Source organism: Myxocyprinus asiaticus, chromosome 32, assembly GCF_019703515.2.
Source record: "Myxocyprinus asiaticus isolate MX2 ecotype Aquarium Trade chromosome 32, UBuf_Myxa_2, whole genome shotgun sequence".
NCBI lineage: Eukaryota > Metazoa > Chordata > Actinopteri > Cypriniformes > Catostomidae > Myxocyprinus > Myxocyprinus asiaticus.
In genome coordinates this window covers 11,560,542-11,587,533 of record NC_059375.1, presented here as the reverse complement: position 1 = coordinate 11,587,533, position 26,992 = coordinate 11,560,542, and the positions used below count along the sequence as shown (strand labels likewise).

The following is a 26,992-nucleotide window of genomic DNA, read 5'->3' as shown; positions in this document are numbered from 1 at the left end:
TGATCGCTCCCATTTTAATCAATGAAGCTGTTAATATTGCAAGTGCAGATTCATTCAAAAGTTCACTTTTAAAGCATGTAAAGTAGTCTGACTTCACTAGCCAGCTACTTATGAATTAGTTAATATTTTCATTCACTTACCAATGTCACAGTCTGTCTCCCTCATATTCTTCAAGTCCTCTTATTTTGAAGTTTTCTCCTGCACTACATTTCCCAGAGTTCACAGCCCTCATCATTCCCACCTGCTCACCATCATCCTCACCTGTATTCCATTCCCTCATTTAGTTCTTTGTTTATAAATACCCTCTAGTTTTGCCTTTTCTTTTATCAGTCCTTGAAGTGTTATATTGTGTTGTTAATTTGTGATGATAAGCGTTATAGTTTGTTCTACCCCATTGTTTGTTCCACTCCAGCGATTGTAATTAAAAGATTGAACGATTCTACTCCTGCGCTTCCTCTCTTCCACTCCAAGACAACCACCGTTACAACTAGAGATTAAATGTTTGCTACATATCCTATGTATAAAGCCATCTCGCTTCACTGCTGTGATCCAGGTGTACATTTGTTTTGTATTTTTGGAAAACTTAACTATTTAATTTTTGTTAGCTCCAGGCATCCAGGGAGCAAATTTAAATGTTGACAGTTAATGTCACCACTTCAAATGAAGCACCTTTCACTGTTATTTTGAATGTATTTGACAGCTAACCGAAAATGTTCTAGGAACAATGTTCACCTCCCAAACCAATGAATATTCTTTAGAATGGACTAGACATCACTTTAAGATTTTCTCCCTTACCAAACAGAAGAAAATATTCACTCTCTCTGATTGTGCTGATTAAAGAGCCAGAGCTTGGCAGCTGTGGTATGTAATGCTTCAATCTCCCAGATCACGTACAACAGTACCACGAGCAGTGCAGTAATGTTGATGCTTCAGGGAAAGAAGCTGTGCTTGTTCTCTTTACTACAGAAAGTATTACTCCAGAGGAGGTAAAAAGACCAGCATTGCTGTTTGTTTCTTTCATAAAGGACTGGTCACCAGAATAAGATAGGAGAGGCTCACAGGTGAAGATAGAGTCTGGGAGAGAGAAGGAAGGGGAAAGTAGGAGGGACAGAGAGAGAGGAAATCTGTGTATCCTTCTGGAGAGGGTTGGGTTAAACTGGCACTTAAAAAGAGCCAGCCGTGATTGTTCTGTGCCTGATTAAAAGGGGTAAGGGGGGAGAGAAAGACAGACAGACAGAGAGAGAGGAAACCACTGTACAGGAGCATCCAGCAGTGAGTGTGGCATCCATTGCAAGACGGCTCCTCTGTGAAGTTTTATTCCTGCACATTTCCTGTCCCTCACACTGCAGCTGTGGTCCATTATGCATTGGGCAGTGGCGCTGCTGGCTTTCATCAGCACAAGCACAGCTCTGAAACCAGACTGGCGCCCAGGGAACTACTCTGCGACAGAGCAAGAGGCTCGGAGGTTTGTGGATGAGTACAACTCAACTGCTGAGGAGGTCTTCTACTTCAGCACAGAGGCCAGCTGGAACTACAACACCAACCTGACGGAACACAATTCCCAACTGCAGGTACAAATGTTTTCCAGCTAAATGTGCTTCTAATGTAGTTCGATTACTGCAGCATCTTTTTAAGATACTGTTTACATTTTGCAATATTGTTGCTACAGTTTATGGAACTACACACAACTTGAGGTACAGCACATGTATTTGATTTTCCGCACACATTGCTTTAGTCATCTGCGGTTTGTTGCAACTGCACAGATCTTGGTATAATATAATTCTTTCTTTGCCTCCATATGGTACTATTGGTTTTAGGCTGTGTGACACTGTTGGAAAGCTCTTTTTTTTTTTTTTTTTTGTAGAGCCACAGAAATACTCAACAATTTCAACAGCTGTTTGTGCAGCCTATATTAATTTAACAGCTTGTAATGCCTCCAAAAAAACAAAAAACAAACAAACATATGAATTGTTTTCCAATGGGGTTTTATTCTCATAATGATTTATAGTTTAAGTAATCCAGTAAAGTTTTACTGAGGAGAGGGAGTAAGAATTGTGGGTTTATTCAGTAACTCTGACACAAAATACTGTAAGTGTAACAGTCAGACAAGACTAATCATTATAAAAACTCACATGTGCTCTTGTGATCATGTACACATGCGCACTCACTATTGATCAGACTCTGCTCTTTCAGAGCTCAAGGGATTTAAATAGGTCTCAGCTGTGTTTCGTTAAAGTATCAACTTTGTCTCTGAAAGAATACAGAATGAGACAATTGTTGGCATACTGTAAGGGTAAAGAGCCATGCAATTAATGTGGATAGCATAGCTCAGATAATTTGGTCTTGGAATAATTTGACCGTTCATTTTGACATCTCTGACATATGATTGCAGACTTTGGGATCTTGTCAAATCTGAGCACAGTTCGAGACATTGAGATCTTTTCTGAAACTCTACAAGATGCACATGTGAGATCACTAGGGTCTTTTTCTCAGGATAAAATCTGTGAAGCTGGGAACTTGCGCAAAAGTCTCCAAATGCTTTCCATTTGATCTCATTGATGTCCAGGTGAAACAACTGGGAGATCTCACAAGTGATTTTCTTTCCTATGGGATGTCAAGTCGTTGCAAGGAATTCTGGGCCCCTTACCTTTAAATTATTATATATATATTTTTGTATTTATTTTTTTAACAGTTTTTGGACCTGTGGGTCCCTAGAATCATTCTCACCTTTCACCCAACTAGCCAAGACCCTGTGCATGCTATCAGTTACTGATGGAAAACAGAAGCTATCGGCATCCAAGCGTGAAGAAACAATGCTTAATACATCTGGTTTCTCTATCCAGTGTGTATAGTGTAAATGACATTCAGCATTTACATATGTGGCAGATGTTTTTATCCAGAGCAACTTACAGTGCATTGAATTCAGGGTATACATTTTATCGTTCCCTAGCAATTGAACCAATGACCTTACTAGTGCAATGCTCTACCAGTTGAGTTACAGATTCAGCAACTCCTATTCAGATAGGATTAGTTTTTTGGACATATATCTGTAAAGTAATTATTACAGTGGACATCAGTTATAAGCAATGTCTGTAGAAATTTCTGTAAAATAGTCACCATTGGACACCTCCTTTTCCCACTGTGGCACACACACACACATGTTGGTGCAGCTATCATTATGAGGACTCCCCATAGACATAATGATTTTTATACTGTACGAACTATAGATTCTATTCCATAACCCTACCCCTAAACCTAACCCTCACAAAAAACTTTCTGCATTTTTACATTTACAATAAAACAGCATTTAGTATGTTTTTTTTTTTTTTTTAAGCGATTTGAATTATGGGGACACTAGAAATGTCCTCAAAACACATTTATAGCATAATACCCTTGCAATTACCAGTTTGTAACCTAAACGTCCTCGTAAACCACTTAAACCTGCACACACACACACACACACACACACACCTCTTACAAACAGCTGTCTCAACACTGTTTCACAGCTGTTTCAACACTCTCTCAGACCTTTGCAAATGGGTGCTGGCACTGCTCAAATTTGCTGTACAACATCTGAAAAGCCTTTAAAAGCTTGATAGAGCTGGGCCGAACCTGAGCGATCCCTAGCGTGATGTCTATTATTTCATACACATCAAACGAGGTGATCAAAGAGCCTCAATTTCAGGCATCTCGATTGGACGTGGCGAGCGTATGGCCAGGTTGTTGCTGCGAGCAGCGCTCACCCTTACTGACTACAATGAGAGAGCACCATTGTACCAAAGCAACACACACCAATGGACTCATTCCACAGAGACCGCGGTCATATAGCACCTGTCATGGTCGCTGGAGCAGCAAGCTTCTTAGTGGATTGTGCATGCAACAGATGGTTTTACGGAAGTTATGCTAATGTAGCATATGTACCTGCAGTGCATAACAACATAATAAAAATCCAGTGTTGATGAGAGCAGCAATTAAGAATAATGCGGGTGAAAAGTCGCCATATTTTGCAATATTTGCATTGTTTGTACATGTACAGCATGTGCAAATGTCATTATATCAGAAATGGTAGGGAAATAAATGACGTTATACCATGCATGTTGCATAGTGGCTTGCACAAGATGTGTGAGACTCACTGCAACTTTCTACATGGAAAAGTGCAATAGAACACCACTTGGAAACTTGTGCATAAATTCACGACTCAATTTTACTGAGATGCAGGTTTATGACGTCACACAAATGTGTGACACCCATGGAGATGTACACATTTAATGATAAACATTATCTTTTAAACAAAAAAGTTTATAACACTTTAAATGAGCTTTCCTGTTGATAATTTTACACTTGCAAAATAAATTCTCTGCAATTTGGTTGGCAGGAAAATTAGTTGACAATTGAACACCTGCAAAGTAAATGCTAGGATTGCAATTTGTTTTCTGAGCGTCGGGGCAATGGGCTGCTTTTATAAGTGGAAGTCAAGAGTTATCAAGTAGGAATATTGCGAATCCGACGTTGAATTTACAATAGAAGCACATTTTTAAGTTGCCCAGTTTGGATGCAAACAAATCTGATCCCATAAGCATTGCTTGCATGCAACAAGATCTGACCTGTGCCAGATTTATGAATAATGTGAAATTTGTTGATGGTGTAAATGCAGCCCTAAAGTCTGCACTATAGGTATGCAGTGAATATCACATAAATTAACCACAGTTTGGTATACTTACATGCCACTTCCTTACATTAGCACTTCCATCTCCCTCTCTCTCTCTATATATGCTTGCTTTCTTTGGCAAAGTGGCCATGTCAATGGGAGCTTTATTTTTGTAGCCCATAATTTCATTTTTGAAGTGAGTGAGGGCAGTCAGCATATCAGATCAAACAGCAGAGGTAAAAATAAAGCTTTCACAAAAACAGAGAGAAAAAGAAATGCACAGGTCGCTTAAACACTAACAGTTTGGATCCTTCAAAGACACAATGAAGTGGAAAACAGTCGGCTCTGAAGATTCACATTTCATATAAAGTGCATTCAGAAAGTATTCAGACCCCTTAATTTTTTTTCACATTTTGTTATGTTGCAGCCTTATGCTAAAATGCTTTATTATTATTTCATCTCAATCTACACTCCATACCCCATAATGACGAAGCAAATCCCAGATTTTTGATAACTTTGCAAATTGATAAAAAAAAAAAAAAAAAAAAAAAATGAAATACAGTATCACATTGACATAAGTATTCAGACCCTTAACTCAGTACTTAGTTAAAGCACCTTTTGCAGTGTTTACAGCCTCAAGTCTATTTTGGTATGATGCGACAACCTTTGCACACCTAGATTTGGGGTGCCATTCTTCTCTGCAGATCTCAAACTCTGTCAGGTTGGATGGGGATCATCGATGGACAGCCATTTTCAGGTCTCTCCAGAGATGTTTGATTGAGTTTAAGTCTAGGCTCTGGCTGGGCCACTCAAGGACATTCACAGAGTTGTCCTTAAGCCACTCTTGCGTTGTCTTGGCTGTGTGCTTAGGGTCGTAGTCCTGTTGTATGGTGAACCTTCGGCACAGTCTGAGGTCCTGAGCGCTCTGAACCAGGTTTTTATTAAGGATATCTCTGTATTTTGCAGCATTCAGCTTTCCTTCAGCACTGACCAGTCCTCCAGTCCCTGCCACTAAAAAACACCCCCACAGCATGATGCTAACACCACCATGCTTCACTGCTGGGATGTTATTGCACAGGTGATGAGCAGTGCCTAGTTTCCTCCAGACATGATGCTTGGAATTAAGGCCAAACAGTTAAAACAAATTTTCATCAGACCAGAGAATCTTGTTTCACACAGTCTGAGAGTCCTTTAGGTGCTTTATTATGTGTCTTGCACTAAGGAGAGGCTTCCATCTTGCCACTCTGCTATTAAGCCCAGATCGGTGGAGTGCTGCAGTGATAGCTGTCCTTCTGCAAGTTTCTCCCATCTCAACACATGATCTCTGGATCTTAAGAGTGACCATCGGGTTCTTAGTCACCTCTCTTACCAAGGCCCTTCCTCCCCGATTGCTCAGTTTGGCCGGGCAGCCAGCTCTAGGAAGAGTCCTGGTTGTTCCAAACATCTTCCATTTAGCTATTATGGAGGTCACTGTGCTCTTGAGAACCTTTAATGCAGCCTACAATTTTTTGTAGCCTTCCCCAAATTGTGCCTCGACACTATCCTGTGAAAAAAATGAAGGGGTCTGAATACTTTCTGAATGCACTGTACATCAAACATCTGCCAATCAGAGAAACAGAAGATGTTTTAGGAAGTTTTAATGTTTCAGAGAGCTGATAGCTTAGTTTCATTGAGTCATTCTATGAAACGGGTGCCTTTTTTTCTTTTGGAAAGCTGTTTTATAAAGGGGTTAATTTTTTATTATCTTCCCAGAGGTCCACTGATAATGTTAGTAAAGTATTTTTTCACAAAATCAGTCATAATTTTGTAATATATGATCATTTCCCACCCTGTCTCTGGCCCTCTGTCTATGCTAACATTGTGCAGCCCCTCAAATGCAGCCATATTTGAAACTCAATCGGAAGAGAACGAACAAGCTCCACAACATTATAAAACTACATTTCAAGGTTTACACACAATGCATATCCAACACATTGCATCGGAATATATAAACTGTTCACTCAAGCACATCAGCGCCATAAACTATAAAACAGTCATGAAATTGGAAATATTCATGAATGAAAATGTTTACTTAGTTTTGAAATCGGGTCAGTAACAGTTCCTTTGCAAAGCTTTAATCGTATAATGACTGTATCAAGAATGAGACCAGAGACCCATGTGCGGAGGCAAAGTTAACAGAATTTATTAACAATATTATAACACAGCTGAGCTGGCAAAGTGGGAGGGAATCCGGCACCGATTGCAGCATGGAGATGGAGAGTGTGTTCGTAGGCTTGTATGCGTTGTGGTAGTGTGGAGTGCAGATCAGCGAGGAATCCTCTGGAGGAGAACGTGTTTATAGGCTTGTGTGTGTCATGGTAGTGTGGTGCGCAGATCCGTGAGGAATCCTCTGGAGGAAAGTGTGTTCGTTGGCATGAGTGCGTTGTGGTAGTGTAGAGGGTTAACTGATGAGTAATCCTCAGGTGAAGAGTCGAGGCGAGCGAAGAAACCAACAGGAAGGTAACCACAATCTGGGCAATGCGGTGAAGACTAGCAACCAATAGAGAAAACACGTAACAGGACCAACTAGGGCAGAGAGAGGGTGGTGAGTAACTACACACAACAACAATCTAGCAATGAACATGAAAAAGAGTGGAGTTAATACAGGCAGGAAACAAACAAGGGGCAGGTGCCGACAGCCAGCTGAAAGTTGGCATGATCAGCGTTCCCATGGAAACAATCAAAGTTCCCATGGAAACGCTGATTCCGCATGCCAGCGGCACCTGAAACACACGAAGGAGAGAACGTAAACATAATAGAACAAACAGTCGGACTCACCGAGACCGTGACAGACTGGTTCTCACGCAATCCGCGTTGATGTGTGCCAAAAAATCTGCTCATACATAGTCCAAACACAGCGTCTTTTAAAAGTAGCACGATATACATGACAGTCAAACAGGTTTGAAACAACATGAGGGTAAAAAAAGCCACATTTTGCCCATTAAATATTGTGGACACAAATTTTATTGTTCTATTTTTATTTGTTCATGCCATGCCTCGAACCATGCTTTATTACGACTTTAACACTTAACATTATCACATTCTTGCATAAGCATGACAGGACAAATGAGACCTTGGAAGAAAAGGTGAAAAAACAAGAAACTAGCTGTCTTTATCTCTGCTGTTAGGGAAAAAAGATTGAAAGATAACAAATTTATAAATGCACGCCACCACTGTGTCATATCAGTAATAGAAGACTATGGAAACTATACAAAGGAATCACCTCACTAACTAATGAGTGCAACTGTTGTGACAAGGTCAAAGCACCCTGCAGGACACTTCAAGACTTCAAAAAAACATGACCCACCCAATACCAGGATACAATGTACATCCTGCAGGAATGTGGCATATATTTTTTTAAATGATGGAGATTTAAGCATTTTGAGAGTTGAGTATTTTTTTTTTGTCAATGTTTATATTTCCTGCTGTCAAAACGTGCATTCTGCAAATTCTGTTATTTATTGCCAGAATTACAACAAAATATATTATGAATAAAACAATGAGTGGGACCTGCTCATCCAAAAATCATCAGCACAATGCTAGGATGTTGTGTGTGGTTGCCCGGCCGATGCTATGTACTTGCTAAGATGTTCTCGATGGTTGTTAGGGCATTGTTTGGTGGTTGCTTACTTGTCCAAGTCAAGAGAGCCTTTTTTTTTTGTCATGATTTGGATCCCTCCATCAATTTAAATCTATGGGATTTTTTGCCTGTTTTATAATTTGCCAGGTGAAAATCTTAGAAAAGTACTAGCACACCTCTCTCCTAAACAAGTGACACAATTTGAGGTTTGTCCATAGCACAAACAGTGGGGATGAGTTATGTATGTTTAACACTTAAAGGAATAGTTCACACAAAAATTTAAATTCTCTTATCATTTACTTACCTCATGCCATCCCAGATGTGTATGACTTTCTTCTACTGAACACAAAGATTTTTAGAAGAATATCTCAGTTCTGTAGATCCTCATAATGCAAGTGAAAGGGTGAAATTGTGAAGGCCCAAAAAGCATATAACGGCAGAACAAAAGTAAAAGTAAAAATCCCCACATTCACTTCTACATTCTTCTTCTTTTGTCTTTGGCAATTCGCATTCTTCCTGCATATCGCCACCTACTGGGCAGGGAGGAGAATTTATAGTAAAAAAGGACTTGCACATTGATGTGTTTCTCACCCATACCTATTATATTGCTTCTGAATATATATATATTTAACCACTGGAGTTTTATGGATTACTTTTACACTGTCTTTATGTGCCTTTTGGAGCTTCATAATTTTGGTACCCATTCACTTGCATTGTGAGGACCTACAGAGCTGAACTATTCTTCTAAAAACCTTTGTCTGTGTTTAGGAGAAGAAAGTCATACATATCTAGGATTGCATGAGGGTACAAGGGAAGTAGCCATTTATATACTGTATCCTTGGGATATGATTGGCAGGCCTTGATGAACAAGCTCCTCCCGAACTTCAATAACATAAAAATTCATTTGTTTTTGTGCATCTCATGACCAAAAATTATGCCTTGGAACATGCATCATTCAGAAGAATTGGAATATGACGCATGAGGTGCATCGACTACTTTTATGACACTTTTGGATGCTTGGATGCTTTTAAAGCTAAAGTGAATCACTATCAACTGCTATTGTATTGAAATCAGCGAACAGAACATCTTTAAAAAAAAATCTCCTTTTGTGTTCTGCAGAAGAAAGTCAAATGGGTTTGGAAATACATGAGGAAGAGTTCATGTAGACAGAATTTTCATTTTTGGGTGGACTATAGCTTTAAAAGACACCACATTTAATTTCTCATAGGCCAGTAAGCTCAGAAATATCTCCACCTGTACACACCCAACACATGCATGAAGTATTCTCAAGTGCACACAGCATGGGGGAAAGAAGGAAAATTATTATGGTCCCAGACCACAGGACAGCCACATTCTCAGCTCTGTGTTGTGTAACATGGCTAAAAAGCACTCCACTACATGCACACAATACTGCTTTGATGGTGTTTGAGCTAGCAGGTGGCTTATACACCAGCCTGTATTGTTTCAGGTGCTGTTTACATTTCCCAAAAGAAATTATTTCCTGGCAGGATTCGAAGGAGAAATTGATAGATGCTGCTAACACATCCACGCCTATTTCTATTCCATGTTGCTGCAAAAGCAATCCAAGCTCTTATTGAAAACATAACAAAAGAGAAAGAAACTTGAGACTGATCTAGGATTGACCAACTGCCAGAAATGATGCACTGAATCAAAGTTTACTCCTTTTCATTCTCTGGGTTTTGGACACTTTTACTTACAGAGATTGTAGGAAGAGGAATGAAAATCAGAGAAAGAAGGGGGGTGGGAAAATTACAAGAGAGAAAGAAAGGGAGAGTGAGAGCAATTGAGCGTGTGTGATTACCTGTGTCTGTTGCAACTCAGAAGCAGAGATGAACAGTAAAGCTACAGCTGTTTAACTATTACTCATCTTTAGTGTTAGTCAGCTTGCCGAAGATAATGTCATTTTGGTCAAATACATCTTATTTTTTCTGTGTTAAAAATAACCGTCCAAGCAAGGTCCTCCCTGAGTATTTTGTGGTAGCCGCCATGCTGAACGTTTACATCTGCTCCCAACACAGAAGCTCCAGTATATAAGCGCACTGAGTATGTGTCTCAGCTGTGATAAGCCTTGATGCTGAAGCTGTTAGTTTAACTGTATTTCCCAGCTGTAGTCTAGTAGTAATCTGAGCAATCATGGAATGAGAGACTTCAAAGAATCTGCTCGCTGACTGACAGAGCTGACTCAAATGAGAGTCAGCTCAACTCGCTCATAACACACAAAAATGGTCTTTTGTCACCACTTGCTGGCTAAACTCTTTAATGTCACAGTGATAAATGAAAAGAAATGCATCTAGAGCTCTTTTAACACATATGCGCTGCTCTTACACTTTAGTTTAGAACGTCATGAACACAAGCGGAGTGATACAAACAGTAAAGCGTCTAAGTACTGCTGTTATGAGACATCAGCAATCTTAGACGTCTCTCGTCCAATCAGATTCATGGACCGGAACTAACTGTTGTATTTTGTTTATATTTTTGGAATGTCAAACTTTTTGTTCGGGTCAAATCTGACCTGGGGGTAAATAATTTTTAACCAGAACATTACAGATGTTATCATTTTTAAACATAACAGACGGGTTAAGGTAACAGTTCATTCAATAATTACAATTCTGTCATTTACCGATTCTTATGTTGCTCATTGACGTTTTGTCCCATAGAACAGTTATTTAGCAAAATGTCCAAGCTGTTCTTTTCTATTCACATTTTTCCTGAATGGGGAAGTTTTCCATGATTCATAATGGAAGCCTGTTTTCTCAAGTATTTTCTCTCACATCAGCGCATATTTTTTTGAAGTTTAGCGTATTCAATTTGTAATAATGGACCAATAAAAAACACATGGCTACACAGTGCTGATACTTTACAGAGTAAAGTGACAGCGTCTCATCAAGCCTCATCATCAGGTTAATTACACTGATATCATTAACTATTTTGAGTTGTTATGACAGCCAACAACTGAACAAGTTGAGCCTGAACTCATTTTTACTCCAACTAACACTACTTGTCCTCTATCTGGATCGATAGGTTTACATTTCATCTTATGGAGAAAGGAACCAGAAAACAGTCCAGTGGCAATCAGAATCATCATGGTGCTGCACAGTGGCTGGTACTTAGTGTTTTTTAGCATAGGAAATTATGTTGTTTTTTTGTTTTTTGTTTTTTGCTGACATGTATAATGCGGCCTAGTGCACCAAGTAAGCCATAACCTGCCACTTCTGCAAGTAGTGATGCACCTGATGATATTTCAGTGAAAACATAATTGTAACTAACATTTTATTCTTTTTTTTTTTTTTTTTTTTTGGTCTTTCAGCTGGACTGGTCTATTGGGTGGTTTTAGGGGGGTTAATTAACTGGTTGGGCTGGGAGACCAGCTTGCCACCAAGCTAAACCAATTGAGCACTAAGATTTAATGCTTGAGGCCACTATAACAGGAAATAATCTGACTTTCCTCTCAGGTATCTGCATCTTTGGAGGAGCAGGCTTTCACAGAGGCATGGGGTCTCAAAGCAAAGGCTACATTCCCTGATACTGTCATGGACACCTTTGATCCTGAACTGAAGAAAATCATCAAAAAAATCAATGTTCTGGGAGCCGCCAACCTCCCCACCGCAGAGAGAGAGAGGGTGAGTTCACATAAACTGTTAAAACAGTGGAGGAGAGAGCTCTTCATGACATATCAAGAATGCGTTTTGATCTTTCTTATTGTTTTCTCAGTATAACACCATTCTAAGCAAGATGGATAGCATCTACTCAAAGGCAAAGGTGTGCCCCAGTCTGGAGGAATGCTGGTCTTTGGAGCCTGGTGAGAAATCCTCCCAACACTTTGTTGATACGTGTCAGTAAGGGTCAGAATGAAGGCTGAAAATTCAGAAATTCTTTATAGACATACCAAAAAGACTGGCTCAAATGAAGTAGATTTGCATTTCCTGAAGGAAACATCAGTGCTTGCAATACAGCAGGAGATGTGTGTTAAAGTTTTAGGAAAGTTAAATATTTAGATTTGCTTATGTAAAGGGAAGGAGGCGGACCACTTGTGTATGTATGAATGGGATAGATTGTAACACCAAATATGGCGGCTGTAGTCCTGCCTTATGAGCTAATAAAATGTGTTCCTTTTTATTCACTGAAAATTCCTTTGGATTAAAGTGTCTGCCAAAATGCATAAATGTTGATGTAGATGATTTGAGAATAAAATGAATTAGATGAATGAGATTTAAAAAAGTGCTGCCTTGCAAGCACAATAAAAAGTCAAGAAAAAACAACAACAACAGGAAAATACTAATTAGCCTTAAGTGGCCTTAAATGCAGACCATTAGAAATGTAAACAACATTTAGGAGACTTTTACTTCACTTGCCTTATTTTCAGCTTTTCACTTAACAAAACACTTGTTTAAATTAGCAGCACTAGGTTTATGTTTTTTTGCCGAATACTGTGTATTTGTAGTGTTCAGCTTGTTGCCCTGATATCTGATGTGTGCACCATTACTCCTGTGTCACATTCAACACAACAACATGATATGATCGAACATGTGTTAATGACATCATTCATCTCAATATAATTGATAAATATTAATTCATACTATCCATACAAATCTTATTACTGCTTCTTTAGGTGAAGACAGGTGTTTGCAACTTGTTTTTCCATGGTTTCGGGCCTGGTTGTTTACAACTGAAACGGATGTGTGCTGTTTTGGAACTCCAAACACACATAACAGCAATAAATCTGACTCAGCAACAGCACACACTACACAGACAAACACTGAATTGCTAGTATTTACTTTCTAAATGTGAGCGAATGTCATTCAGTGTAGTTATAAAGTTATATAGTTATAAAGATATTCTCAGTGTAATATCTTTTGTTCAAGTAATAAATTACTCTTTGTGCAGCTGACTGAGCAAACCAAATTTAATTGTCAGGACGCACAGGGACACACAACTGGGTCTGTCCCAGGTAAAGCAGGATGTCTGGTCACCCTACTCTCCCACTCACCACTTCAAAGATCTAGCTATAAGATCTAAAGCCTATGTCAACATCAGTTGTATTATGTGTTCCTAAAAGCTTCCTTTAAAGATTATTTAAAAAAAAAATTTTTTTGAGAAGCAAAACACATTATGCTTCTCTCAGAGTCCCCACGCGTCCTGGAAAAAAACTGGAATTTTGCAATGCAGTTTTCCAGTCATGGAAAATTAGAAAAATACATATATGTCCTGGAAAATAATTATTTGTCCTGGAAAATATTTAATAATTAAACTGTTTGACTGTGTCGCTAACAAGGTTTTTGTTACATGTACAAAAACACGGTAACGATCGGGATTCGGGATAGGTCTCATAAATAAACTTATTATATTATATTGCTTTAATGAACGAAGCCCTGTCAAGTACATTTTCTGCTCATCTGCTGTTATCTCTGCTTTGCTCTGATGAAAGAGTTTAAATGAGTATCAATATAGTGCAAAAAATTATGTTTTCGTTCCAACATTGTGTTAACTACAAAAACATTTAAGTTGTAAATGTTGGTTTGTAATTGTAATTGTTTCTGGGGACCACGCTGGGGTCTGTGCCTACTAACCATGGATGATATGTAAGTTGCATTTGTTACATGTGGTGATAGCAGGGGATAATTCCTGTGCTCTGGGTGTGTAAATGTGTGTAGTAGATGACAGAGAGCAGAGCACTCTGAAGCACACAGCACATTCAGATTATATATTTAATTAAATCACAGCTTTTTTGGGTTTGATAATCACAGTGGACCATGTAGCAAACTAGTTATCTGAAGGTGAGAAACTACCGTCAAAACCACACAGAAAGGGCAAGGTAAAGGCTTGACATAAATAGACACGTGAAATGGAGGAAAAAAGGCAACAATGTATTACTACTGTGTAGTAATGTAATGTTTACTGCAATCAACCCTCCTATTGCATTACAAATCTGCATACACCTTTTGCATTCACGGGTCAGTTTTGACCCCCTGGAGTTTTAAGCTTATGAATTGCTTATGGATTCATAATCCATTTTTTCATCAAAAACCATATTGTAACTCATTGTTAACTTCTTAGCTGTTCATACATGTGAAAGGATCTATATTTTTGGCATGTTAACTGAAAAATATAAATGTTATTATGTATGATGTCAGTTTTTTTTTTTTTTTAATTAAAACATTTAGAAATGATTTAACATTTCAAAATATGTATTAACTACAGCTAAACCAGTGTGATACCTGTGAAGATATATATTTTTTTAATCAAGGTTTATATACAATTTCATTTGAATATAACATTGCATTAAATTTGTATGACATTTCAATTTAATATAAACTTGCATTACATTTATATAAATATTTAAAGTGAGAATTTCTAGTAATTCTCCTATTAACTTCCATATTAATTAATTACTCATTACTGCTGAAAAACAACTTAGTAGTCAAAATCTACGCAACCAATTTTTTTTTTTCCAATTAAACAACATCAAAACAACTATACAACACAACTACACAAAATCTGTACTTTTATACAATGATTTAAACAAAATGTATTCTGTTTATTGCGTGAATATTTGATTATGCTGCAAGCTGGTTCATTAAAGCCACAATTGATGCCCGGGTCAAAACTGACCCAGGAATGCAAAAGATGTAACAATTTTATGAAAATGGTTATATCTCTTAAATCATTTATTCTAAAAATCTGAAAACATTATTAATATTAATATTAATAAGTAACAAAGTTTGGTTCCCATACAAAAAACTATGTGGTATTTAAGAATTATGATTTACCTCTAGCGGGTCAAAAATGACCCTAACAAAATAGGAGGGTTAAATAATAATTAGAGTAGTAATAACAATAATAATGTTCTGTATTAAAGCAATATCTCACATTTGTGATGTTCTGTTGTGCAGCTCTTTATTTAACTATAATATCTCCTGTGCTGTGATTATTTTGCATAAAAGCATGTCATTTTATGAAAATAATGCAATGTTATTTTGAAAAATTAATTATTAAAATAAGTTGATTCAATTTTTTTACTACATTAATTTGATTAGGCACCATTTTGATAACGAAATGTAATTAAACTGTCAAATACGGAATTCAGAACAAAATAACCATCCAATAACCACAACAATGTATACCGCTCATGTGCTTAAATATTATACCCATTGGACACGTAAAATGCCATGGAAATATCCTGGAAAATTGTGCCTTAAGAAGAGTGGGAACCCTGTTCTGTGAGCCTTATTGAGAAAAGTATTTGTTAATTTGGGGTTACCAGCTGGTTTGCAAGTATGGCCCTGTATAACCCAAATCTCAAAACTGCAAACAATGCCGGTTGAGTCAGTGTGAAATATGACACATTTTTTTCAGTGCTTTTTGTACTGTTATTTCTGTCTTCTCAGAGCTCACAGAGATCATGGCTACCTCAAGAAGCTATAAGAGGCTTCTTTACGCCTGGGAGGGTTGGCACAATGCCTCAGGAGTTCCGCTCAGAGCTGTCTACCCTGAGTTTGTAGAGCTCAGCAACAAGGCATCTAGAATGGATGGTGAGCAAGTTATTCTGTGGATGAATGAATGGGAGGAAAGAGATAGAGGGAGAATGATTTGACACTGCCTTTTTCTTCAGGCTTTGAAGACACAGGCGAATACTGGCGTTCCTGGTACGAATCTCCATCCTTTGAGAAAGACCTTGAAAATCTCTTTACACAGCTGGAACCTCTTTACCAAAACCTGCACGCATATGTCCGCCGCAAGCTCTATGACTACTATGGTCCTAAATACATCAACCTCAAGGGTCCCATCCCTGCCCACCTACTGGGTAAGTCTTTAAGATTGTGAAAGTTTAATTTCTGCAATTACTGTAATCATGCAACTAGTCTACATAGCCAGACCTTTGACTTGCGGCATAATTGCAGTTTATTCTGGCCAAGAACCTCACAGGAAGCAACATGATCACACGGAAGCTGACATGCTGCTTCAGAATGTTTATGTACCCTGTAAATGGCATTTCCCATTAGACATTTTTGCATCAGTTCAAACGTGTTTACCTTTCCCTGTAGTGCTACTGATAGTGTGTTGTGCAAGCGATTTCAGAGACACAGGTTCTGGTCCCATGAAAATCAGGAAGTAATCGCATTCATATAAACATTGGTGAGCGCGATTCGGATGCATTTTCACTCTTAAATGACATTTTTATTCCACTGATGGTTAGATTAAGGTTTTGGATTTTGGTAATGGGTAGAATTATTAAAATATGGACATTTCACCTCAACAACACTTCCATCTTCTGCCACAGCAGCAGTGGTTCGAATTTCGATAAGCACAAACCGATTTCAGCAGCAGAACTTTCGACTTTCTGCTGCTGAATTCACATACTTTTGTTTTTACATGCCATTTAGGACCGACGTGGATTTTTTTTCTTTTTTTATAATTCTGCTCCTTGATATCTTCCTTACTAGCTACCTCAAACAAAACTCTGAATATATTTCAACACTTGACGCTAAGAAGTTTGCAAACTTTGGCAAATCCAGCAACTAGTTCTTACTCATGAGCGCTCATTGTATGATCCAGTACCTTGTAAACACAACTTTGTTTTAGGCCAACTAATAAAAAAAAGTGTGCACTCTTACTCTCAGACAGGGCCGCTTTAAGGTAATGCAGGATACCGGGGCTCACCATTCCTCTGGTGGCAGCGATGGTAGTACACAGCAGACTGTTATTCTATGAACACGTGCTAAACAACTTTTGGCTGTTGTGTAATGTCTCCGCATTTAAATCAGCGTCTCCCACTGAGCACATTTACATGTGCTCCTCCCTCGACCGTCGATGGGGGAGAATATGGTGGTGGTAGACACAGCGAATGGGGACCCCCTGGGAGTTTGGGCCCCTGGGCTTAAGCCTAGGTAAGCCCATGTATTAAGCCCCTGCTCCCAGAAGTTGTGTAAAGCCAGCCAAACAGATTTAAACAGGTGATTTCAGCTAGCTCTTGACATTTTTGTGTACAATATGCATCAGCTAGTCAGAGAACGGATTGTGTGTGTGCCACCTGAGGCTGAGACCATTACTGTATGTCCTGTCCTTCAGATGTTTTTGTGTTTTGGTTTCTGTAAGGGAACATGTGGTCACAGACTTGGAACAACATCTACAATATGATGATACCTTTTCCTGGCAAACCCAATGTAGATGTGACTGACACCATGGTTGCTCAAGTAAGCTAACAGTCTAATTTCTCAGTTTCTGAATAATATCCTGATGACTCCAGAAAGTGATAAAGTAAGTTTTACCCATAGGGCTATAATGCCACTCACATGTTCTTGGTGGCCGAGGAGTTCTTTGAGAGTCTGGGTTTGGATAAGATGCCTTACGAGTTTTGGAACAAGTCCATGCTGGAAAAACCTACTGATGGAACGGAGGTGGTGTGCCATGCCTCTGCCTGGGACTTCTACAACCGAAAAGACTTCAGGTACATGTCTCAGATCACAGTAATTGGCTGTTCACATATACAGCAGTTTTACCGCTGGAGGTTACCGAGGGGCTGTATTGTTGGTTATAATGGGCATTCCAACTATGACAAAAAGCAGTAGATTTTTTAAAATATGATCAAAAATGGGATGTTTTGCTGAAAAAAAGAGAAAAGAAGTCATTCTATTTTCACAAAGAATCAGTTTTTTGCACTTAAAATGAACTCTTTGAAGGGGATAGCCATTGAATATACATTGCAGCAGTGCATAATGCTTACAATGCCCTTGTGTTGCACCTATCACTGTTTTTTTAGCATCCCACCACAAGCATTGCGTAAAAAATGTGTAAACAATTTCTTATGTAAATGCCCCATTAGAAAGCATCTGATCGGGGTCAGGTGAACCTGAAACCAGCCAAATTATACAGGGCTTCAACCCCAAAAAAACTTTTTTTGTTTATACCATGATCAATGGAAACATGTAAATGCTTCACGATGCAGCCCCCCCAATTTTCAAGACAAATCTACACTCTTGCTAGGCTGTATTGTATGTCCAATCCGCATGGTATTTGGTATGAATCATCTTTGTATTCTCCTGCCAAAAAGATGTCAAAATAATTTTAATTCATTAAGTCAATACAGTTTTCAGGTATGGCCCATAATGACTAATTAGCCTGAATCTTGTGATCTCAAAGTCCAAAGTTAACAAAAATTGGTACACATGGCCAACAAGTTATTCTGTGGAAACATGCAAAATGTTATACATTTCCGATGATAGGGGGCACTAAAACTTTAGAAAATCCTGATTATGCAAATGTGATAAAGCAAGTTCAAATTTCCACCAAAACAACTGTATCCACCGGATCTATTCTTTCAAATTGAAATATTTTGGTCATGTTCTTCTCCAATGTGTTTGTATCCTGATAATCGCCGCTTGCATCTATATTTACATTAAAATTTTTGTTCAAAATTATAATAGTGTAATTGAAAGCAAAATCTTTTTTTCTTGGACAGAATCAAACAATGCACCACAGTGACTATGGAACAGCTTTTCACTGTGCACCATGAGATGGGCCATATTCAATATTACCTTCAATACCAAGACCAGCCGGTTAGCTTCAGGGGAGGAGCGAATCCTGGCTTCCATGAGGCCGTTGGAGATGTTCTGTCTCTTTCTGTGTCCACACCTAAACATCTCAAGACCATTGGCCTTCTGAATCAAGTGACTGATGATACTGGTAGGAGGAAGAAGTTTGGAATGATACTTAGCATTGCAACTTGTAAACCACCAAAATAAATATGGACATCTAATGCATTTGTAATTCCATAGAGAGTGACATAAACTACCTATTGAAGATGGCTTTAGAGAAGATTGCCTTTCTTCCTTTCGGATACCTTATTGATCAGTGGCGCTGGGGTGTGTTTAGTGGACGCACACCACCTGAGCGTTACAATGCAGAATGGTGGTACCTCAGGTAAATACCAGTGTCTGATACTCCCAGGGCAAAATGTAATTGCTCAGAGATGGCTCCTTCATGGCTCAGGAGACTTAATGGAATTCTCAATTTAAGTTATGTTTCATTTAGTCATAAACTTTGAGATGTTTCTTCTGAAATTCTATGGAGAACAAAAAGAAAAATGAAAGAATTTGATTAGGGAATTTGATGTTTCATATTTAAATCTCTGACTTAAGATTGCAGCTTGAATTTAACTTTTTAATTTGAATGTGGGATTACTGGGGTCTTTTTCTCAGGAGAGAACTCTGATAAGCAGGAGACTTTCATTTGCAAAAGTCTCCATTTGGTCTCTATTTAATCTCATTGCTGTCTTGAAGAAACATTTGAGACAATTGAAGAAATCTCATTTGTAATTTTCCTGGCTACTAGCAAAAATAATTAGTTTAGATGATTCTTTTTTTAATGGATTTTTTAGATACATATTCTTAGAATGGATTGATATTTATTGATATTTTTATTAGGACAAAGTACCAGGGAATCTGTCCTCCAGTTAGACGGACAGAGGAACATTTTGATGCTGGAGCAAAATACCACATTCCTGGGAATACGCCATACATTAGGTGGGATTTGTTATACAATACATTTGTAGATGCTTTTTTACCCAGAACAGTTTACAGTGCATACAAGGTCTTTATCAGTTTGTGTGTTCCCTGGGAATCAAACATGACCTTGGTATTGCTAGTGGCATGCTCTACCAGTTTAGCTACAGGAACACAGTGACAATCATTACGTTGTCTTATCTCTTGTCTTGGTTTAACCTCTTGCAGATACTTTGTAAGCTTCATTCTTCAGTTTCAGTTCCATGAGAAATTGTGTCAGAAAGCCGGACATACTGGACCTCTCCACAAATGTGACATCTACAGATCACACCAGGCTGGAGCTGTTTTACAGTATGTATTGAGTGGGGTTCTGAATTCTGTCACTGTACCATCATATGCTATCAAGGGCCCTATTTTAAGAGCGCTAACCATAAGTCATGAGTGCAAAGTCAATGGGCATGGCCATGAAGTTTTGGTATTTTCGTGCAAGCATGCGCTAAGTCTAAGGACAAGTGGGTTTGGCTAAATGGTACACGTAAGGCGCTAATGGGCTGGGTCAAGTTAAATCTAATTCGGAGGTTCTTCGGTTATTGCAGTGCCAGCATCCTATTATATAGTTGTCCATTCCATGAAGCACCAGCGATTACAAAAGACAGCACATTTATAAAAAAGCTGGTAGTGTAAATGGACTGTATGCAATGAAGTAGAAGAATAGATATGGACTTTAACTTTGTTAATTAACTGCGTCCTTGTTGAATATGACATGCTTTTTTTTTTATACAAATGGAAATGTGGTTCAGGATATGGATGTAGTCTCTGTTAAATTATAGAGAATATTAGTATTATTATTCATTTTCATCTACTGATACACAAATCATGGCTAGTATTAACAGTGATTGTATCAGAACACACTTCACTTCTACCTGTCGATTTTGAAAATTTAAATTAATTTATTGAATCAAAATTATTGGTTTAATTTTTATTCTAAATTCAAATGACACTTTAAACAAGATGAAAATATCATCAAAATAACGAAGTGGTCACAAAAATCATACCAAATCCAAACATTAAAACCTCTTCCACTTCTTCCACTGGCCCCTTTTACTTTGACTTAAAAATCTCTCTACAACAACAGGTGGAAAAATACCAATACAATTTAAATCATAAATTCAATTGTAAATATAAACATAATAATAATAATTAGAATAATAATTGAAAAAAAAACATGACCTATGACTAACACAAATCTCATAAATTTTTGTTTCATAAAAAGGTTACAACATTTATTGTCAGGGACATAATTTGATTTTCCACTATATTTTCAGAGTTTGGACATAAACTTTACAACCTGCTGGTGAAATCTCCAAACTGCAAATGTAGGAACTGAGTTTGACTTGGTGCTGAAAACAGATGTGGTATTGAAACGTACAAGCGCAATGACCTATTTCTCAGGAAATTAGCAAATTGTGCTTTGTGCCTCTTCAACACCATACAATACACCCACAGTTTGCACGCATACACTCACAGAAAGCACAAACACTCCCACCAATGCCCACTTTTGTTTTGCGCTGGCATGGAAATTGCGCTTAGAATTAGCACTTTCACAAAACTGTATAAGACGTAGTGCTGCTCTTTGCACACTCAAGTCTCTTTTCTCACATATAGACCTGCGTCCCATTAGGATGGCTGCTTTTTTGGAACTAAGTGTTTTTTATTTGATTTTTTTTATTAATCTGTTTGGAAGGAAAGTCTTGCAGGCTGGCTCTTCAAAGCCTTGGACAAAAGTACTACAAGAAGCTATTGGCACTGACAAAATGGATGCCAGCTCCCTGATGAAATATTTTGAGCCAGTTATTAACTGGCTACGGGAACAGAATGAGAAAACAGGAGAGACCCTGGGTTGGCCCGATTTTAATTGGGTGCCACCAGTACCAGAGGGCTACCCTGAAGACATTGGTAAGGCTCCGGTAATTTACTGGTAAACTAGTAATCTACAAAAGTAAATTTTTAATTGAAAAAAATTGAACCAAATTTTCCTTCATCTTTTGAGATACTATTGCTTGTTGTACTATGAAAACATCCTGTAACTTTCAGTACATTCTTACCAGTCCGGATTGGCCCATTTATTGAAACTAGGCTGCCAAATGACTTGTTTTGATCTCCCAAACTTTGTAACATCACATAAATGTATCGATTTGAATACTAGACCATTTATGTTGACCATTCTTGCTTTGAGGTAAGATGAAAATCTTACTCTTATGCTAATTGAATTCTTCAGGTAAGATAACAGATGAGATTCAGGCAAAAAAGTTCTTGGACGAATATAACAGCACAGCTGAGGTGGTCTGGAATGCTTACACTGAGGCCTCCTGGACCTACAACACTGACATCACCGAGGCCAACAAGGAGATCATGGTGAGGTCCAAGACTGCTCTGTATTTTACAACACTGCTTATGCTCAGTGTCTCATGTTGCAATTTCTGGCTTTAGCTGGAAAAAAACTTGGAGATGGCCAATCACACAAAGATCTATGGGCTCGAGGCACGTAAGTTTGACACCAGTGACTTCCAGGATGAATCAGTGAAGAGAATCCTGGATAAACTGAGTGATCTTGAGAGAGCTTCACTTCCTGAAGAGCAACTCATAGAGGTAAGAAAGAAAGAAAGAGAATCAAATAAGCAAGGAGGGAATGAATAGGTTTCATTGAGATGTCTTTAATTGATAGAATTACTTTGATCATCTCTTCTGTTTATGATGAGAAACTGAAAGTTGATACTTGAATGTTCCAAGTTCAAAGCAACTTAAAATCTATTGACAGATGTATTATAACCAGATGTTAATCTGCCTAGACTAGTAGTCCCACCACTAAAAACACAATTCAGACAACTTTATAGTTGCAAATTAAAAATTCTATATGAAAAAAAAAAAACAAACATGTATAAGCACTATAATGAAAAAAAAAAGATGTACTTTTCATTTTCTAAATTACTATATTAATAGGTGTACTGTAAATAGCACCTACAACATAGCAATGCTATTTTCACTCCAAAAGTCAGAAAGGCAGAAATTGAAGACAAACTGCACCCAGTGTGTTGCTGTAGTGACTGTGATTTTTTTTGTGCGGCTGACCCGGGTTCGATTCCACCTTCTATCCCACTTTTCCCCATCCCGTTTCCTGTCTCCATTATTAACATCTCCTTTAATACTACTTATAATAATAAATAAAAATTAATATAAAGATTGATTCCTTGCAGTGATTTGGTCATGGAGAAGGTTGGGGAGTTGAGAGAAAGGTTTGATTCTGGTAAAATTAACCATGGTTTTACTATGGAAATATTGTAGTGATGGAAGCCATAGTTTCAATGCAATTAATCATGGTGTTACTACAGTAATATGGTGTTAATATAGTAGCCATGTTTCATTTTATGGTTACCATGATTTTACTACAAAATACCATGGTGATACTATGGTTACTGTAGTAAAACCAGGGTTAATTTTTTTAGGGAAGGTTAAGGTTAGGTTTAGGGGTTGGTGTAGGGTCTATGGTACTCTAAACAAAGACAAAACATGCTGCAGTGATGCCATTATACTGTATGTTAGTATTTAATTAGGGGTGCAAATATTATATGCCACTATTTGCACTGCGGTGTAAATAGCATCTAACACTGTTTGCACTTAATACAAAGAAGGTGCTTTTTGTTGTTATTTACACTTAATGTAAATAGCAGCTATTGTTATCGCTCTGCCTTTAAAGTTTAAAAGCTCAGGAATGCCTGTCCCTACAGACTTCCATTACAAACTTAGGGACGAGTCTAAATAGTTTTCCACAGGTACTGTCGATAGGGCCTAACTTGTTTTGAACCTGGAACATTTCTTTAAATAAGTGCCTATTGAACGACTGAAATATGACCTATTCAAATTTTGCCATTTGTAGTACAACAATTTGCTAGCATCCATGGAGACCCTATACAGTGTAGCGACTGTCTGCAAGGATGAATCAAACTGTCTGTCTTTGGATCCAGGTAAGTTCAGTCGACCTACTTTTACAATACATGTATTTGCATGTATGGGAAAATGATTTTAGACCATGGAGTATGTTATTATAGTAATGTGTTTACATGTTACGTAAAGTAATGTTTGGAAGACTGTAAAGAGCAATAAGTAAAAGATTGTCTAAAGTGTGTAAATTCCGAGCCACTAGCGTCAGCAAATGAAATTGCAAATATAATGAGTTTTTTTTGTTTGTTTTTTTTTTACAAGAAATTTGAGATGTTTTAAAATGAAGTATGTGCTCTGCAAAACTCACTGTTACTTTTTTCTATCTTTTGTTAGTTAATCTATCTGCAAACTGTTCATAAGTGCAGAGTGAACAAAGAAAGTGCTTTAAAGTCTGATATGAAATTTAGCATTTTATTGCTGCCAAAAAAATTACTATGTTCTTGATGTATTTCTGTTTTGTTTTCCAGAGCTGAATAAGATCATGGCGGAGTCTAGGGATTATGATGAGCTGCTGTTTGCCTGGCAGGGTTGGCGTAATGCCTCGGGCAGAGAGCTCCGCAACAGCTACAAGAGATATGTGGAGCTCGCCAACTTAGCTGCACAGAGCAATGGTGAATGCCTCCAAATAAAATCCCTTTTTGTATGCAATACAGGGCAATACAGCCAGTTCATTGTTCATTGTTAAATTTAAAAGAGTTCAGCCAAAAATAAAAAATCTGTCACCATTTACTCACCCTCATATCATTCCAAACCCATTTAAATTGAAACCCATGGAACACAAAAGGAAATGTTAGACAGAATGTGAATGCTGCTTTTTTCTCTCCATAAAATGAAAGTGGATGGTGACCAGGGGCTGTCAAGCTCAAATCTCATTTGTGCAATTTGAATATGTGCACATTCAAAACTGATGGGTTATGAGGTACATGAGAACCAGCTACATTTGGCATCATTGATGTAAATCCTGGTTTGACACATCTTGATGCACCATATTTAAATATTTGCAAATGTAAATGAAATTTGAGATGAGGGTAAGAAAATCATGACAGAATTTTCATTTTTTATGTGAACTATTCGAGAGGACATTTTGAAAGTGCACAAACTTTTGGTAAGTGGCACTGAACCACAGTGAGAAACCAGTGAATGAAGCTTTAATATTGACTGTTCGTCCAATATCAGGTCATGCAGATAATGGGGCATTCTGGCGTTCTCTATATGAGACCCCCACCTTTGAACGGGATCTGGAAGCCTTGTGGAAAGATCTAGAGCCACTCTACCTCAACGTTCATGCCTATGTGCGCAGGGCCCTGTACAAGAAATATGGATCCGAACGCATCAATCTTAAAGGACCAATTCCAGCTCATCTACTTGGTAAGAGGTTAAATATATAAAAACGATTTGTGCTCTTTATTGCAAGTCGCTTTGGCGACGTATAAAAATTTTGGCAGTCAATTCAAATTGACTGCCAAAAGCATGAAATGAGGCCAGTGAGGCCAGCAAGGCCAGTGGTTCTCAACCATTGGGTTGTGACCAAAAATGGGTCGCAGGTCTGTTCTGACTGATAGGCTTGCATACAGCACGGAAAAAACGAATGTTAACTCTATATAAAAAAAATGCAACCAACCATAGTCTGGCAAAATAAACAGAATTCTATATAAAATGTTTTTTTATATTTATTTTTTTTATATATACATCTTTAGTTTTTGACATCAAGTTCATTTGTCCAATCAAACTACATGTGTTTTGGTGCAAATGTATCCATCACTTGTTAGAAGCTAGCCAAATTAGGCAGATGCCAACAAGGACAGGTTGCATGGCATGCCCTCATCTACGAAAACCAAACTCTGCAAAGTAAAAGAAAGTTTAAAAACCGATAGTGTGGTTCCAACTCTTAAAACTGATTAGGTGAGATGTGTTTGAAACTGATAAATGCTCACATGTGACTGCACACTATTGAGCTATATTACTTGTTGGAAGAATGGTTTATTATATTATTTATTGAACACTGGTGTCTTTTATCATATTGATGTTGCTGCCATTGTATAATTTTATGTGTTGACACCTTTATGGTCGTCAAAACAAATAGCTACTCGAAGTTGTACATTATCATTTTTATTTTAGTGACCAGTGATATCTTCCGCAATCCTTTATACTCAAAGCTTACTTTCACTGACTGTAGTGACACATTGAACACATAACACATTGAAAACTAGATATGTTACTTTAGATTAAAGCTGAAATGTATAGTCTTTTGGCTAAAAAGTATTGTGTGTATCTTTCTTCCTGAGGGTATACATTGATATTCTGCAGTTGCTTGTGACAACTCCAAAGGAATCGACAGGATTTAATGTGCTTTCAAAGTCATCAAGCATGACTGTGTGTGTGTGTTTACATATTAGTACCTGCATTTGAGTAGGCACGTATGGGAAAGTGTGTGTACTTGTGTACAGTACGTGTGTATGCGATGATTGATTCCACAAGATTGGAGGTTAAATGGCTTGGAAATTCAAGTGCAAGGGTTTCCTGCAGTGTCAGTGAACAGAGATATAGAAACCATTTCTCACATCCTGCCATTCAGTCGACTGATGTTACTTTTTCTGCTCTTTTTTTTTTTTTTTTTTTTTTTTTTTTTTTTTTTAGGAAACATGTGGGCCCAAACATGGTCTAGTATCATGGATCTTGTTATTCCTTACCCTGATGCCACACAAGTGGACGCCACACCAGCCATGGTTGCTCAAGTAAGATCAAAACTAGGACTGTCAATTTAATGTGTTAATTCAATTAATTACATAAAAAATAACTTGATAAAAAATTATGCAATTATTAATGCCCCATGACCATAAGTAAATTCTGTTATAAGGAAGTTCCCTACCAATGAAGCAATTCAAGCTTGAAGTACCACCTTTATATTTTTGCATGTCTCGGTGAGCAGGGGGCAGTCAGCTCAACTCCAGATGTACAGGCAACACACAACTATACAGACAAGAATCCGACTGCTGTTCATAGACAGCTGGAGCAGATTTTTGGAGTCCTGAGATGAATATTTTTAAAGCTTTGTACTATATTTAACTTGACACAGCAGCATAAAAATGCAGCATTTATGGCTTGAGATGCTGAAAACCAATGAAACGCAACACAACCACAATAAGAAGCTGCAAAAGCATCCATCTCACACAGGGGTTAAATCAGAGATTATTTAGCAGAGACAGG

At 37.9% G+C, this 26,992-nt stretch overlaps 1 protein-coding gene across 1 annotated transcript in view; it reads left to right on the top strand.

The window, feature by feature from the left end:
- Positions 1–1,160: 1,160 nt before the first annotated feature.
- The window catches only part of LOC127423315 (angiotensin-converting enzyme-like), a 33,447-nt gene continuing 7,615 nt past the window's right edge, over positions 1,161–26,992 (top strand). Inside the window, exons 1-18 of the mRNA XM_051667508.1 lie at positions 1,161–1,571; positions 11,741–11,908; positions 12,000–12,087; positions 15,674–15,817; positions 15,898–16,089; positions 17,382–17,479; positions 17,561–17,733; positions 18,745–18,968; positions 19,061–19,205; positions 19,709–19,807; positions 20,015–20,137; positions 21,531–21,742; positions 22,065–22,201; positions 22,277–22,435; positions 23,721–23,808; positions 24,253–24,396; positions 24,962–25,153; positions 26,423–26,520. Coding sequence (XP_051523468.1) covers positions 1,362–1,571; positions 11,741–11,908; positions 12,000–12,087; positions 15,674–15,817; positions 15,898–16,089; positions 17,382–17,479; positions 17,561–17,733; positions 18,745–18,968; positions 19,061–19,205; positions 19,709–19,807; positions 20,015–20,137; positions 21,531–21,742; positions 22,065–22,201; positions 22,277–22,435; positions 23,721–23,808; positions 24,253–24,396; positions 24,962–25,153; positions 26,423–26,520 — 2,694 coding nt within the window. The 5' untranslated portion in view covers positions 1,161–1,361. The remainder of the gene's footprint in view (positions 1,572–11,740; positions 11,909–11,999; positions 12,088–15,673; positions 15,818–15,897; positions 16,090–17,381; positions 17,480–17,560; positions 17,734–18,744; positions 18,969–19,060; positions 19,206–19,708; positions 19,808–20,014; positions 20,138–21,530; positions 21,743–22,064; positions 22,202–22,276; positions 22,436–23,720; positions 23,809–24,252; positions 24,397–24,961; positions 25,154–26,422; positions 26,521–26,992) is intronic.